The 12681-nt window shown below is 36.7% G+C and overlaps 2 protein-coding genes across 2 annotated transcripts; one reads left to right on the forward strand and one right to left on the reverse strand.

Annotated features, from left to right (window-relative positions):
• The first annotated feature begins 244 nt into the window (after positions 1-244).
• Positions 245-8070, forward strand: LOC132188411 (uncharacterized). The gene is made up of 16 exons (XM_059602856.1): positions 245-546; positions 2135-2540; positions 2621-2743; positions 3428-3569; positions 3665-3957; positions 4668-4726; positions 4943-5037; positions 5336-5438; positions 5550-5644; positions 5720-5782; positions 6084-6159; positions 6248-6356; positions 6618-6730; positions 6879-6937; positions 7327-7435; positions 7753-8070. Exons 2-16 carry the CDS (start codon positions 2150-2152, stop codon positions 7885-7887), a joined length of 1965 nt encoding a protein of 654 aa, XP_059458839.1. The 5' UTR covers positions 245-546; positions 2135-2149; the 3' UTR covers positions 7888-8070.
• Positions 8071-9551: 1481 nt separating this feature from the next.
• Positions 9552-12455, reverse strand: LOC132190462 (receptor-like protein EIX2). The gene has a single exon (XM_059605456.1). The coding sequence runs from the start codon at positions 12453-12455 to the stop codon at positions 9552-9554; it is 2904 nt and encodes a 967-aa protein (XP_059461439.1).
• Positions 12456-12681: the final 226 nt, after the last annotated feature.

The following is a 12681-nucleotide window of genomic DNA, read 5'->3' on the forward strand; positions in this document are numbered from 1 at the left end:
TTTTTTTTTTTTAAAATGTATTTTTAAACAAGACACTTTCTATAATTTTATTTTAAAAAAAATGTTTGTAATGTAAATTTTACATATTCAATGGTAAATTTTTTTTTTTTAAAAAATATATATTAGAAGTTAGAAAATGTTTGTCATTATGTTACTTTGTCTTACGGCGACCTCAGTCGCTCTCACAACCTGAGCGATCGTCTTCACAATTCGTAGACGATGAAAGAGAAGAGGTAAAGCTAAAAAAGGGAAAAAGGAAAAAGATAAAAAGGGCGATATTTCGGGTTTTGGTGAATCGGGATCGGGTAGTTGGGTAACGGCAGCACACAAAACAATAACCCTGCAAGGCTGCAACCACCGGCTTTCTTGACACTTCACAGTGCACATTAGCGGCGCATTATAGCCAATGCCCCATAAACAATATAGGCGCCAAATCTCACTCGCACGCTTTTACTTCTCGGAGATGAAAATAATAATAAAAAAAAAGCCATAAAAATCCCTCTCTTCATATCCCTTCGAAACCCTAAATCCCCGCAATTCTATAAGGTACACTACTTACAATTCTCTTGCAATTCATTATCCTCTCTATCTCTCTGTACATATATGTTTTAGAAAATGTTAGCTTGAATTGATTTTCTTTTGACCTGAATAGATTCTGTTTGGTTCTTGACAACTATTGGAAAAATGATAAATTAAATCATTTTCCCGACAACCAAACCGATATAAGGGACTGGAATTAGTATCTGAGAGTGTGAATTTAACCTTTGGGTGTTTTTCAACTGGATTCTTATTTTTGAGTGTTTGAGTTGTTCAAAAATGAACCGGAACTGTCCCACCTGTTTGCCTCTAAGTGGAATGGAAAATTTGATTATTTAAGTTTGATACAAAAAATAATGACTTTTACGCTTTGAAGCGACTCTTGGGCATTTTCACTCACTTTCTTATATTTGTGTGCGTGTGTCTGAGCGTGTTTTGTGGTTGTAGGATTGGTATGTTGGATTGTCAATTTTAAATTTTAGGTCATCTGAGTTTGATTAATTTTGATGTCGGGGCTATGCAATTTGCTGCAAAAATGAATTGGAGCTACCCCTTTTGTATAGTCCTCTGTGGGAAATGTAAATTACTTGAAAATTTGAGTTGATAATTATTACTAGATGACAGTTTGTTTCCTGTCCTTAAGACTTGATGTCACAAGAAGATGTCTATTTCCGAAATGGAAATGGAATGCTGAACAGCTAACTGATGATTGTGATATAAAGTGTTGGGAACAACCATCATATATGTGATTGTATTTAAGAATTTACAAGTGCTGATAGCCCACATATATAAGCAAGTTGGATGTGTTTGAGTTGTTGAAAGATGGCGCAATTAACTAGTAACTATCAACTTTAACATTTGTCCTATTCTTTTACAATGTCAGCTGCTTTGAATTCATGCATGATCCTCACTGCACCTTGCTTCACTCCTTTTCTCACACCTGTTCAATTTCTAGGATAACATCTGAAGATGCTCAATATCTTACTTCCCACAAATATCTTAGTTTCTATCTTTTTATGTGAGTAACATGTTCTGGTTGTACATATAAGGCTTGTGAATGTCATTGTGGTCCAGGACACCCATTTTGAGTTTAAGCTCTTGTGCATTACCATTTTGATATTTGGGTCTGTGTATTGTTTGAATGTACATTTAATTTGTCATCATAATAATGCCGTTATTGCTGTTGCTGTCATTGTCATCTTTGTCACTACCATCATCATTATCATCAACAGCTTCTTTTTTATTTTTTAAATAAATATTTTAGTAGTTAGAAGGTTAAACTTTTTAAAACTTCATCAATGTACATTTTGGCCACTTTTGTTGTTGCTGATATCTTCTTTAATTACATTTGCATTCAGTTTATTTATTTATTTTTTATTTTTTATAAGTTGCCAAAACTGCTCGTGTCAGATACAAACTAATTGGAAGGATAAACTTAAATAATTCATCAATATTTTTCTAGTGAGCATAGCAATGCACTATTAGGTAATTTCGTATATAGGAATACACCTGCTGATTTATGCATATCATATTTATGATTATGTGGTTGGTGAGATGTGCATAATAAAGTTTGCTGAAGGGTTCTTTATCATTGAAGGTGTAGCAGAACAAGATGGAAAACATGCAGTACGCTGAGGAGCTCGTGAGGGAGTTTCTTGTCTTTAGAGGATTTACTAATACTCTACAAGCTTTTGAGGGTGAATTAGGCACAGATATTGGTAAAGGGTTTCAAGTAGATAAGATTTTAGATTTAATCTTCTCAGTATACGTACCCAAATTTCAGGCAGAAAAATTAGTTGGTCTGTTGAGCTTTTTCAAGAAGTGCTTTTCTTCCTCATCCGAAACTGTACTTGTTTCTACTTTGTCTAAATTGGAGGTCTCTATTTTACGATGCTACATTGCTCATGCCATACAATCAGGCAGAAGGGACAAAGTTGTGGAGTTGTTTGAGATGAATGGCAATGATTTGTTGCAGGGGGGCGAGGATTGGAATGCATGGTTTGGTGGGTTTCTCTTTTATTCACTCTATTGTCTCTAATGGACTATTGTTTCCTTGATTTATTCATTTGGGCATGTGATGCAGCCATTCCATATCTAAAGAACCCAAATTTGGATCCTGAATTTCGTATCTATTTCTCAAAAGAATGGTACGAGGCATTGCGTCTTTCTGTGAGGAACTTCTTTAGTGAGATCTTCAACGGAACTCATATCCTTCGGAACATATAATTTGATTCTTTGGTTTCACCATCTCCCTTATGTTTTTGATGCTATCACAATTTTGATAGCTCCATATAGAAGCAGATTTATTTAGATGAATTTCAGCCTATCTCCTAAATGTTGTAAGTTCACCACCTCCCTCGGTTGGTGGTTGTTTTGGTAAGTCTTATTGTATCTTGATTAAGTTGCTCCGTTTAGACATACACACAACTCATATGACCTTTTATGAAAATGGTATAACTTGATTTTTGAACTTCAAAAGATATGCTATGTCCTACCATATTTTTGTCTCTATTATTTTATCTGCAGGAGTTATTAATTTTATGAAGGAATGGGTCAAAGTCTTTGCAATTAAGGTCTTTTCACGGCCTCAAGATTGTCTTCCTCACCCTTTTAACATAACTTTTATGGATTATGGAGTTTGGAGTGCTAAATGGAAATTCCAGTTATAAGATGAGCCTGTTTACTCTGAGGCTGTCTCTTTCCTCAATTGATTCACATGTTCTATGTCTCCCAAATTCTCTTTTCCTTCTGTCCCAAAGGATATGCTGTTTTCTACTCTTTGATTTATTTCCACCAATAGTTACAGGATATCGTCATTATATTGGTTGTTCTTTTTTAAGACTTTATTTCCGATTGAGTTTTGAGGAGAATATATCCTTAGCTTAACCACGCCTCCCTGCCCTATTAAAGATCAGTTCGGAAAAGAATACCGCCAACCGCCTCAAAAAGGACATCAAGCAACTCAATCTTAAGTTATCACAACTTCAAGCTTTGCTGGAGGAAAAAGAGGCTCAGTTATGTCGGTTAAGGATGTAAGGATTGGTCTTTGTTATTTCCCTCTTGACTAATGGTTATTATGCAGATAACTTTTTTGATAGATATTGATGTATTTTCTTTCTGAACTCAGTCATGCTTCATCAACTTTGGAAGAAAGCACAAGACTAACTAACCGTTCATCAAGTATTATTCATGTGGAAGATCCTCTTATATCGAGAGATGCTCAGGAAGTCTGTCCTCCTGCTACTCCACAATTGGTTCAAAAAGCGCTGGATCCAGATTTTGTTGCTGGACCTTACCAAGTTCAATCAGAGCTTACCATGTCCGAATATTTTTATGATTCAAATACTTCATCAAACCTTAATGTGGGAGATGGTGGAACAGGAGACACTAGTCAAATTTGGCAAGATGGCACCTGTTCTGGTATATTGCTTTTCTGTACAATTTCTCTTCCATAAATTGAAGATGGTAAACAAGCTATGGATGTTTTGTATGAAAATGATAATACCATTGACATTCATTATGCGTGACATGTTGGGATTCCAAGAAGTGTCATGTTTATAAGATAGGTGTGCCAAAGATGAAGATATTGAAGTGCATTAGTGAAATGATATGACAAATGATGTCAGAAACCTGTAAATTTAAAACAATCTAGTAGTTCATCAGTGGAAAATAAGGACAGATCATGTCAGAAATTTGTGAATTTGAAGAAAAGTGTAGTAGCTAGTCAACATTTAATTCTTAATTAAATGTGTTTTTGTGTTGAAAAATTAAAAGCAGACCCATTGTCTGACCTATAATATTTAGAGAGTGGTGATAATAGTGGCAAGATGTGGCAATGTATGTAAATGTGTTTTTGTGTTGAAAAATAAAAATATGAATTAATGTAGATGTAATCTCCAGGAAGATTTATAGAGTTTACTGAACTTGTTACAGAGGCCATATATAATAGGAAATGGTGTTTGTTTTGATATGAGGAAACAGTCGACTTAATTTTTCAACTGTACACTATTGCAGATCGTACTTTTTAAACTAGTTTCTGATTTTCTGTTTGTTATTTCAATTGGTCAATTGGTTGTGACTACATTTATGAATTCCGTGCTGTTTAAGTAATTATAAATTTGTTTTGGCAGAAAATGGCAGGGAAGGTCGCGTAGAAGATGAATTTCCTGAAGTTAAAGTAGACTTTCAGGTAAAAGCTTCTAGAAATCGAGATATAAAAAAATATGAACTTTTACTCCCTACATTTAAATCATTTCACGTCAGCATGTTTTGCCTTCTAGATACACATTTAATTCCTTACCTGGAATTTTCTAGTTTATTTTTACTGGAATATCACTAAATTTTTTTACTTATCAACAAAAAAAAAAAAGGAATATCACTAAATTTCAGAATACCATGGTTTCAGGAGACATTTTTGGGCCACACAAGTCCAATCAGCCGATGCCGCTTTTCTGCATCTGGGAACAATATAGCCAGTGCTTCTCTGGATGGCACTGTAAGGTACTTTTTTTCTGGAATTAGGCGACAGAAAGAGATTAACTGTAAGCGGGGTGATGACTCCTAGTCCCCTATCAGTTGCGTACATTCAAATGCCTAAGTGTGGGAATGGACTCAGAGGAGCCGGTTTAAAGAAAGAAAGTAAGAAAAAGAGGAGACAAAAGAAAAACCTGTAGAACCATCCTGCCTAGGTTGTTGAGCATGCTATAGAGGGCTCCGGGGATCCCCCCCTGTTTAACTTCTTAATTATGTGCTGATTTCAAAATTAATCCCTAATCATTCTCCATTCATTTTAACAAAGGATATGGACGTATGACTCTTCAACTCCAGCATCAAGAAATGCAACAATTTATTGTGGGGCAGAGATCATGTCACTTGACTGGGAGTCTAAGTCTGACCGCTTGGTATGTAAACCTTTTAGAGTAAATTCATGTATGGTTTGATATGGGAATGGTGGTGATTAAATGAGATTGGATATACATACTTTTAAGTTTTGTGGTTCTTTTTGACAAAAGCTTCTCATAGGCACTGCTGATGGAGGCATTAAAGCATGGAATGTTGATGCAAAGAGGGTTGTCTGTGATCTGAGCACAACTGAAGCATTTCCGAGGTTCCTCCTACATATATTATGCCTGTGTTTCTCTTCTTCAATGGTGCTTTCTCTTACATTTCTGTGGTGCTGCAGTGTCTTGGATCTGAAGTGCAGCCCTGTAGAACCAATTTTTGTTTCTGCGGCAGCATCCAGAGGGTATTTTCTGCTAATAATATTAAGATTCCATATAGAAGTGAAATTCCGGATATTTGTCCTCTCTTTTAAACTCATATTAGACTGAAGTATGATGCATGCATTATGTTGTTGAAATGACTTTAGTTTTGGTTTAAACTATTCTTACATAGTTAGGGTGTTTCTTGAGGACATTGATCCCTGTCATGTTCAGAAGATTGACCTAGGATTTGTTATTCTTTTCAATGTCTTCCATATGTGTAAAATGAATTTGTGCTTCTTTCTATGGGTGCAAGAGACTAATATGGATTCATTTTCTTTCTAGGCACGGCTCAAGTTATATTGACAAATTGGGGTTTGCTTCGTTAACCGTATGGAACATGAAAATGTGGAAGGCTGTGGTATCTGCTGATTCATCTTAGTACCTCATATTTGCATGCAGTTGCTAGTTTTTATTTTATCCCGTAATGATCTTTGCCTTTCATGAAGACAGTCCTTCCACTTGGTAAAGATCCACCTGCAATTACTTCCCTATGCTTCAATCACAATGGGAAGATTTTAGCAGCTTCTGCTACCGATGGAATGATTCACATGTTTGGTATCCTTTTAACTATGTTAGGACCTGGTATCATAGTCTACATTGTAATGGTTAACATATGTTGTTGCACATACTTGTTCAAAAATTCCTTTTCTGCTGAAGTGGCCCTTTTGAATGCAATTTTGGAGGTTTACTTTGTCCCTTGGCTAGAACAGTACCGTTGTCATTTGGGGAAAAGGAAAGGGTTTCAGTTATGCACAGCTGAGGGCGCCTACACTGACACAGCCATATAGATATGTGAAATCCCTTAACTAGCGAAAGACATGGCTGCTGGTTTGCAAATTACTGGGTGGCCTGCACATGATTCTGCTATAAACTCTATTCTTTTTGGGCCTGATGAGACAAGCATTTTTAGCTTGGGTTCAGATGGAAAGGCAAGTATCTATTGATTTTGACGTAAAATTTAGTGAGAGTTTTGAAAATAATGCTCCTTTATTTTTTTCTTTGAAACTTAATGTAATTAGATGTTTTTGCTACCTTATATCAAGTGTAAACCTCACGGAATTAGTTTTGTGGTGTTAGATTTTCGAATGGAGCTTGCAAAATCAAGGTCACGTCCTTTGGTCAAGAAACTGTAGTAGGTAAATGCATTGGTTGGCATTACTTTTTTAACAGTGAATATATTGGTTAAAACTCCCTGGACTGACTAAATTCCAACATTCAACTGTTATCATAGTTCTTGCAAAAAAGTGAGATTGATTAACTGCTTTCTATGTGCAAAATGGTGTCATAACCAGTGTGTTGTAGGACTGGGGATTGTTATACCACCTATATGTCAAATTGAAGGATTGTCGACTGATGATGTATTCTTATACCATAGGGCTTCTTTGATGTCTTCCTATATACCACTATCATTTTCCCTTTTATGTTTTTCTCCTATTTTATTGCTCTCTCTCTCTCTCTCTCTCTCTAGGTCATTAGAGTTTATAGAATGAAGCTTGATATATAACATGAGTTTTCAATTCTGTAGGTTTTGTGACCCTGAGAGCTCAAAAATTTGCAGACATGAAATGGCTTTAGATGCTAACGGGAGGAGACTATTGGTGACATCTGGTTCAGTAAGAGCACCCATATATCAGGTTTATCTCTTCCCCACCATGCCCCTCTCTCTCTCTCTCTCTCTCTCTCTCATGCATGTGTAGACGCACGCGCTTGTGTGTACGCTCACAGACTGGTGCAGACACAGTTGGAGTGGTTTTCCCCTCAAGAAACCACTTGCTGATATATTCGTCTAGATCCATTTGTTTACTAGAGTTACAAAAGTAGACTTGAAGCCGTGCTGGTCATTTTGGTGGTCTGGAACATCCCTGGCAGGAAAATCCCTGCCTGTCAGGTTAATGTAGATACAGGTGGTGCTCCTGTTCTAATCGTAGTTATTGTTGTATTGACTCATCAGGTTCGTGGTCATAGAAATGGGTTGAGAACTCTTCCACATAGTGCTGCTATAACAACTGTTGATTGGCATCCTACTTTGCCCATTTTCGTGACTGGATCAGCTGATAACTCGGTTCGAGTAACGTCTATTTTATAAAGGCCTCACTTCAGTGTCTTTATTCTTGGTCTGTTGGAGGTTGAACGGAGTTTTCTTAGTTGGTTTGACACTTGCATTCTGAGCAGGCTTTGTTGAATGGATGTTGTAATTCATTGAACAGGTTATTTGTAATGTATTAACCATTCATTCATATAATATCTTTTCAACTTCTTTTATTTGTAACTGCATGTGTGCTTCATGTGTGAGTGATAGTGTGGCGCTGCGGTTCCTTGCTAATATTTTTAAGGGGAAACTTCATTTTAGACCTTTGAAATATTGCACGATTTGACATACCTCCCTCGAACTTTGAAACCTTTCAATTTGGACAATTGAACTTTTAATTGCAGTCAATTTGAATCCTTCCGTCAAATCGCGTGGTAGTTCAAGTGTGTAAAGGGAAGTTTTCCTTATTTTTATTGTTCCCTACACATTTGCAATGTGATATGTGTAAATTTCATAAATATTCTAATTTGTGCATTGGGATGTGTATAGTACCTTCAAAAAAGGGATCCGGATCCCCCCAATTGGGAAGAAATTGGAAATTCTCCAATTGTTAATCGTGACCCTTCATTTTAAATTCAATGGTCTATAAAATCATTTGAATCTCGGTAAAACAAAAGTCAGCATTTAATGCCTCGGTTATACAAAAGCAGCTGACATTTTATAGACCATTGAATTTAAAATGAAGGGTTGCGGTTAACAATTGGAGAATCTCCAATTTCTTTCAAATTGGAGGGAATCTCAATCCTCCAAAAAGTGGGGTTGTACTTCATTCCCAAAACCTAGCGCCTCTTTCTCTCACCAAAGCCTTCTGCTCTCTATTGATACGATCTTTTGTTTGGAAGCAAACTTTAATAGATTTGTTCTTATTTTTGTTTTCGGTGCAAATTTAGGAATCAGTTATGTGAAAAAACTCAACTTTTTACTTGTGTGTTTTTTTTTTTTCATGAAATCTACGCTTGATTAGTACAAATTCATATGCAAAAGAGGTGGGTCAAAGCATCCGTAATTGCATGGGCTTTTTGAAATTTATGCTCTACATTTGAGTTGAATCCACTTCCAAACAAGGTTGAGGGAGGAAATCGGCTTTAGCATTTAAGGGAGGGTTTGGGCTGTGTATAGTAAGTTAAAAGAAGGGGGTTGTTTTTCTAGTAAATGGTGAGACCAGTAATTTATTATGTTGCGTTTGGTTGGGTTTACTAGAATTGTTTTCAACGGTTATTAGTGGAATGGAATAATCTTTAACCTTTTAGACTTATAGTACACAAAAATGTTGCTTTTAGATGAAAGTCCACAATTGCTTTTTAGGAGAACATTTGTAAGCTTAGAAAAATATAATTACGTAAGCAAGCATACAGGGAAAAAAAAAAAAAAAAAACAATGCACTTAAAATTTTTTTTTTAAAAATATATATAAAACTTTTCTTAAGTAGAGGCCAAAGTTAACAGCTTCAAAAAAAAACCAACAATTCTTATTTGCTCAGAAGAAAAAAAACAAAAACAAAAACAAAAAATCAAAAACCAACAATTATAATACCATTACAGTTTACAGAGGACAACCGACAACGAAACTTCAAGAATGAATTATTTGAAAGGAAGAGCAATTACTGAGAACAACATTTCTACCTTGACTAAAGGTTTTCTTGTTAGCACCGATCGAGTCCTTCACTTTCTCAGTAATTTGGCCATGCCAATAGCTATTGTTACATAGAGCCAATCTCCTATTCTCTCAAGGTACTGGAAATAGGCATGCCTCCAAGAACTTTTCAATAGCAACGATCCACAAATACCCCAAAATCCAACAATGAATCCAAGTACAATGCTAGTATAAAACCATAAATGTTCGTGAGAGTTTGCATGTTCTTGATTATTGCCTTCTCCATCAATGCTACTAGTTCGAGGACCTTGAGCTGCTTCGTCTCCCGGACATCTTTTCAAAAGAGGCAAGCCACAAAGATCTTGGTTACCTATATATGCAGAAGCACTGAAACTTTGGAGTTGGGTACCTTTTGGGATTCTACCTGACAAGTTGTTGTCTGACAAAATCAAGTCGCTTAGGAAGGTCAAATCAACAAGGCTTGGTGGAATTATACCTGAAAGGTGATTTTTCGACAAGTCCAAAGACTCCAATCTCTCCATGTCACCAATATTATGAGGGATAATGCCGGTCAACAAGTTTCTAGATAGATTTAACCCAATTAATCCCGAGAGACTTGTTATTTCTTTTGGAATTTCACCTTTCAATTTGTTGCTCGAAAGATCGATAAGTTTTACTAGTCCAAGAGTTTTACTATACTCGAGATATTTTTCTTTGAAAGCCACCATTGAATTGTCCATGTAGGTGGACACATGCCCAGAGCTGATGGCCTCCCAAGTAATGTAATCTTGAGAAATGCTTACTTTTGAGCTTTGCGTTTGAGCCATGACAGTGAAGTTATTGAGGCATTTCGGTATAGTCCCTCTAATATCGTTGTGAGAGAGGTCCAAAATTTGGAGAGAAGTTAGATGACATAATTGCAACGGTATGTGACCAATGAACAAGTTTGATGCCAAATGAAGAACAATCAAATGTGGTAGGCTTGTGCCTATCCATGTTGGAATCCTTCCGGAGATTCTGTTTTCTCTAAGATCCAATAGCTTCAAGAAAGAGCAGTTTATCAATGACTTCGGAAATTCTCCGATAAAACTGTTGTTATGCAAATCCAATGTTTTTACTCCAAATGGGCCACCAGATGGTTTACCACTAGAATCACAGATGCCTCCAAAAGAATCGGGGATTCTTCCAAAGAAATTATTGTTTGCCAAACTAAACTTGCCAGAAAAAGACTTATCCCTCCAACAATTAGGGAGTTCTCCAGATAACAAGTTATTCGAAAGATCAAAGTAACCATAATTACTCATGGATCTATTTGTTTGGCATATGGATGTAATAGATCCTTGGAACTTGTTATTGGAGAGATTTAACAGGCCCCAACAAGAATTAAGTTGTGGCAATGGACCGCTAAAGTTGTTATAACTCAAATCTGTTATATGATAATCAAAAAAGCTTGATGAAAACCAATGAAGAGGTATGGTACCCTTGATATGGTTGTGGGACAGATTTAAGAGCTTTATATTGGAAGAAAGGTTCCAAAACCAGTTGGGGATAGTATCTGAAATTCCTACATCTGCCATTTCAAGCTTTGAAAAATTCTTTTGTGTTTGAAGCCATTGAGGAAACGCTGACCCCAATTTGCAATAACTCAATCCTATGATATCCAGATGAAATGGGGGAACCCAATTTGAACTAAACTTCAATGACAAAGAATTAAAAGACAAGTCCAATTGATTTAAACTGGAAAGATTTGACAAGTGTGCTTCAGTGACATCGCCTTCTAAAGAATTTGAAGACACAGCTAGAACTTGGAGCATAGAAAGTTCTCCCACACTTTTGGTTAAACTTCTATTTAACCGGTTGTGGGATAGACGCAACTCTCTCAAGAAAGAGAAATTTGAAAGATCAAGTACCTCTCCACTTATATTATTGTAAGACAAGTCTAATACTTGCAAGTTGTGAAGATTCTCCAAAGTTCGTGGCATCACCCCTCGAAGGTTGTTTCCAGAGAGGTCGAGATGAACAAGAGCTACCATTTTCCCAAAAGCTCTTGGAATTGATTCAAGGTTGTTGCCAGAGAGGTCGAGATGAACAAGAGCTACCATATTCCCAAAAGCTCTTGGAATTGAACCAAGGTTGTTAACCCCAAGGTTAAGAAAGACAAGGCTATTGGTATATTTGAATAGCCATGGGAATACGGAGGAGTTGAGATGATTCCAAGAGAGATCAAGGAATGAAAGTGGTGAAGAAGAATTAGCATTGACAAGCACAGGAGGAATCGGCATGGAGAGCTCACAATAAAATAGACTTAAGTGTAATAAAGAAGGGAGCATGTTGACCTTATCTGGCCAATTGACAACCTTGCTAAGGTTCACATAACCCATATCTAAGTGCCTTAAAGAGGAGAGATTAAAGAGCCAGTCAAGATTGTGGTCCTCAATCAGCCTAGGAAAGTTAGAGCTGAGATCAAGAGAAATCAAGCTTGAGAGATTTCCAAACCACTGTGGAATGGTTCCAGAAAAAGAGTTGTAGGAAAGATTGAGATACCGTAATTTAGTGAGTGAACCAATGAATTCTGGGAGGATGGAGAAATTATTGCAACTTAAGTCGAGGTAAGTCAAATGCTGCAAACCAAGTAATGAAGAGTTTATCTCACCATGTAGATATTTGGGCCGGGGTTCAGAGTACCGATAGTCTCCCCGAAGATCAAGCTTGACAACATGAGCAGTTCGGTTGCTGCATTTGATTCCTTTCCAATTGCAACAATCTTCCTCATGACTGCCCCAAGAAGACAGCAGACCGTCATCATCTTGAAGGCCTCGTTTGAATTTGAGGAGTGCTTGTCTTTCTTCCTCTATGCATCTGACTTCTGAATTACGGAAATTCAAACCAAAACAAATTGAAGTTGCGGTACACAGGAGGAGGAGGAGGAGGAGGCCAAGGAGAAGCAACAATGCAGCATAAGGGCCTCTCATTGTTTGACGCTCTAAGTCTTTGGGAGTGGTGGTGGGTAAGAGGTGAAGCTGAGATAAAAAGAAGTTATAATCAGAAGATCGATGCAACTACTGCTGGTTTTGGTGTCCAAAGTAAACCATATGGATATTGTATTTATATTGCTATTGGCTACAATTATAATGTAACAGTGCCTTGAAAAGTCTAAAACAAACTTGCAAATTAATGCAAACATCAATTATACAGAAA

Source organism: Corylus avellana, chromosome ca1 (assembly GCF_901000735.1).
Source record: "Corylus avellana chromosome ca1, CavTom2PMs-1.0".
Taxonomy (NCBI): domain Eukaryota; kingdom Viridiplantae; phylum Streptophyta; class Magnoliopsida; order Fagales; family Betulaceae; genus Corylus; species Corylus avellana.

What these genes read in the sequence shown, in the direction of transcription:
- LOC132188411 (XM_059602856.1), top strand. Translation starts at nt 2,150, where the DNA reads ATGGAAAACATGCAGTACGCTGAGGAGCTCGTGAGGGAGTTTCTTGTC. An exon ending in CAGTTATGTCGGTTAAGGAT is followed by an intron (nt 3,570 to 3,664) that starts GTAAGGATTGGT and finishes TTCTGAACTCAG; the next exon opens with TCATGCTTCATCAACTTTGG. An exon ending in TCTCTGGATGGCACTGTAAG is followed by an intron (nt 5,038 to 5,335) that starts GTACTTTTTTTC and finishes ATTTTAACAAAG; the next exon opens with GATATGGACGTATGACTCTT.
- LOC132190462 (XM_059605456.1), bottom strand. Translation starts at nt 12,455, where the DNA reads ATGAGAGGCCCTTATGCTGCATTGTTGCTTCTCCTTGGCCTCCTCCTC.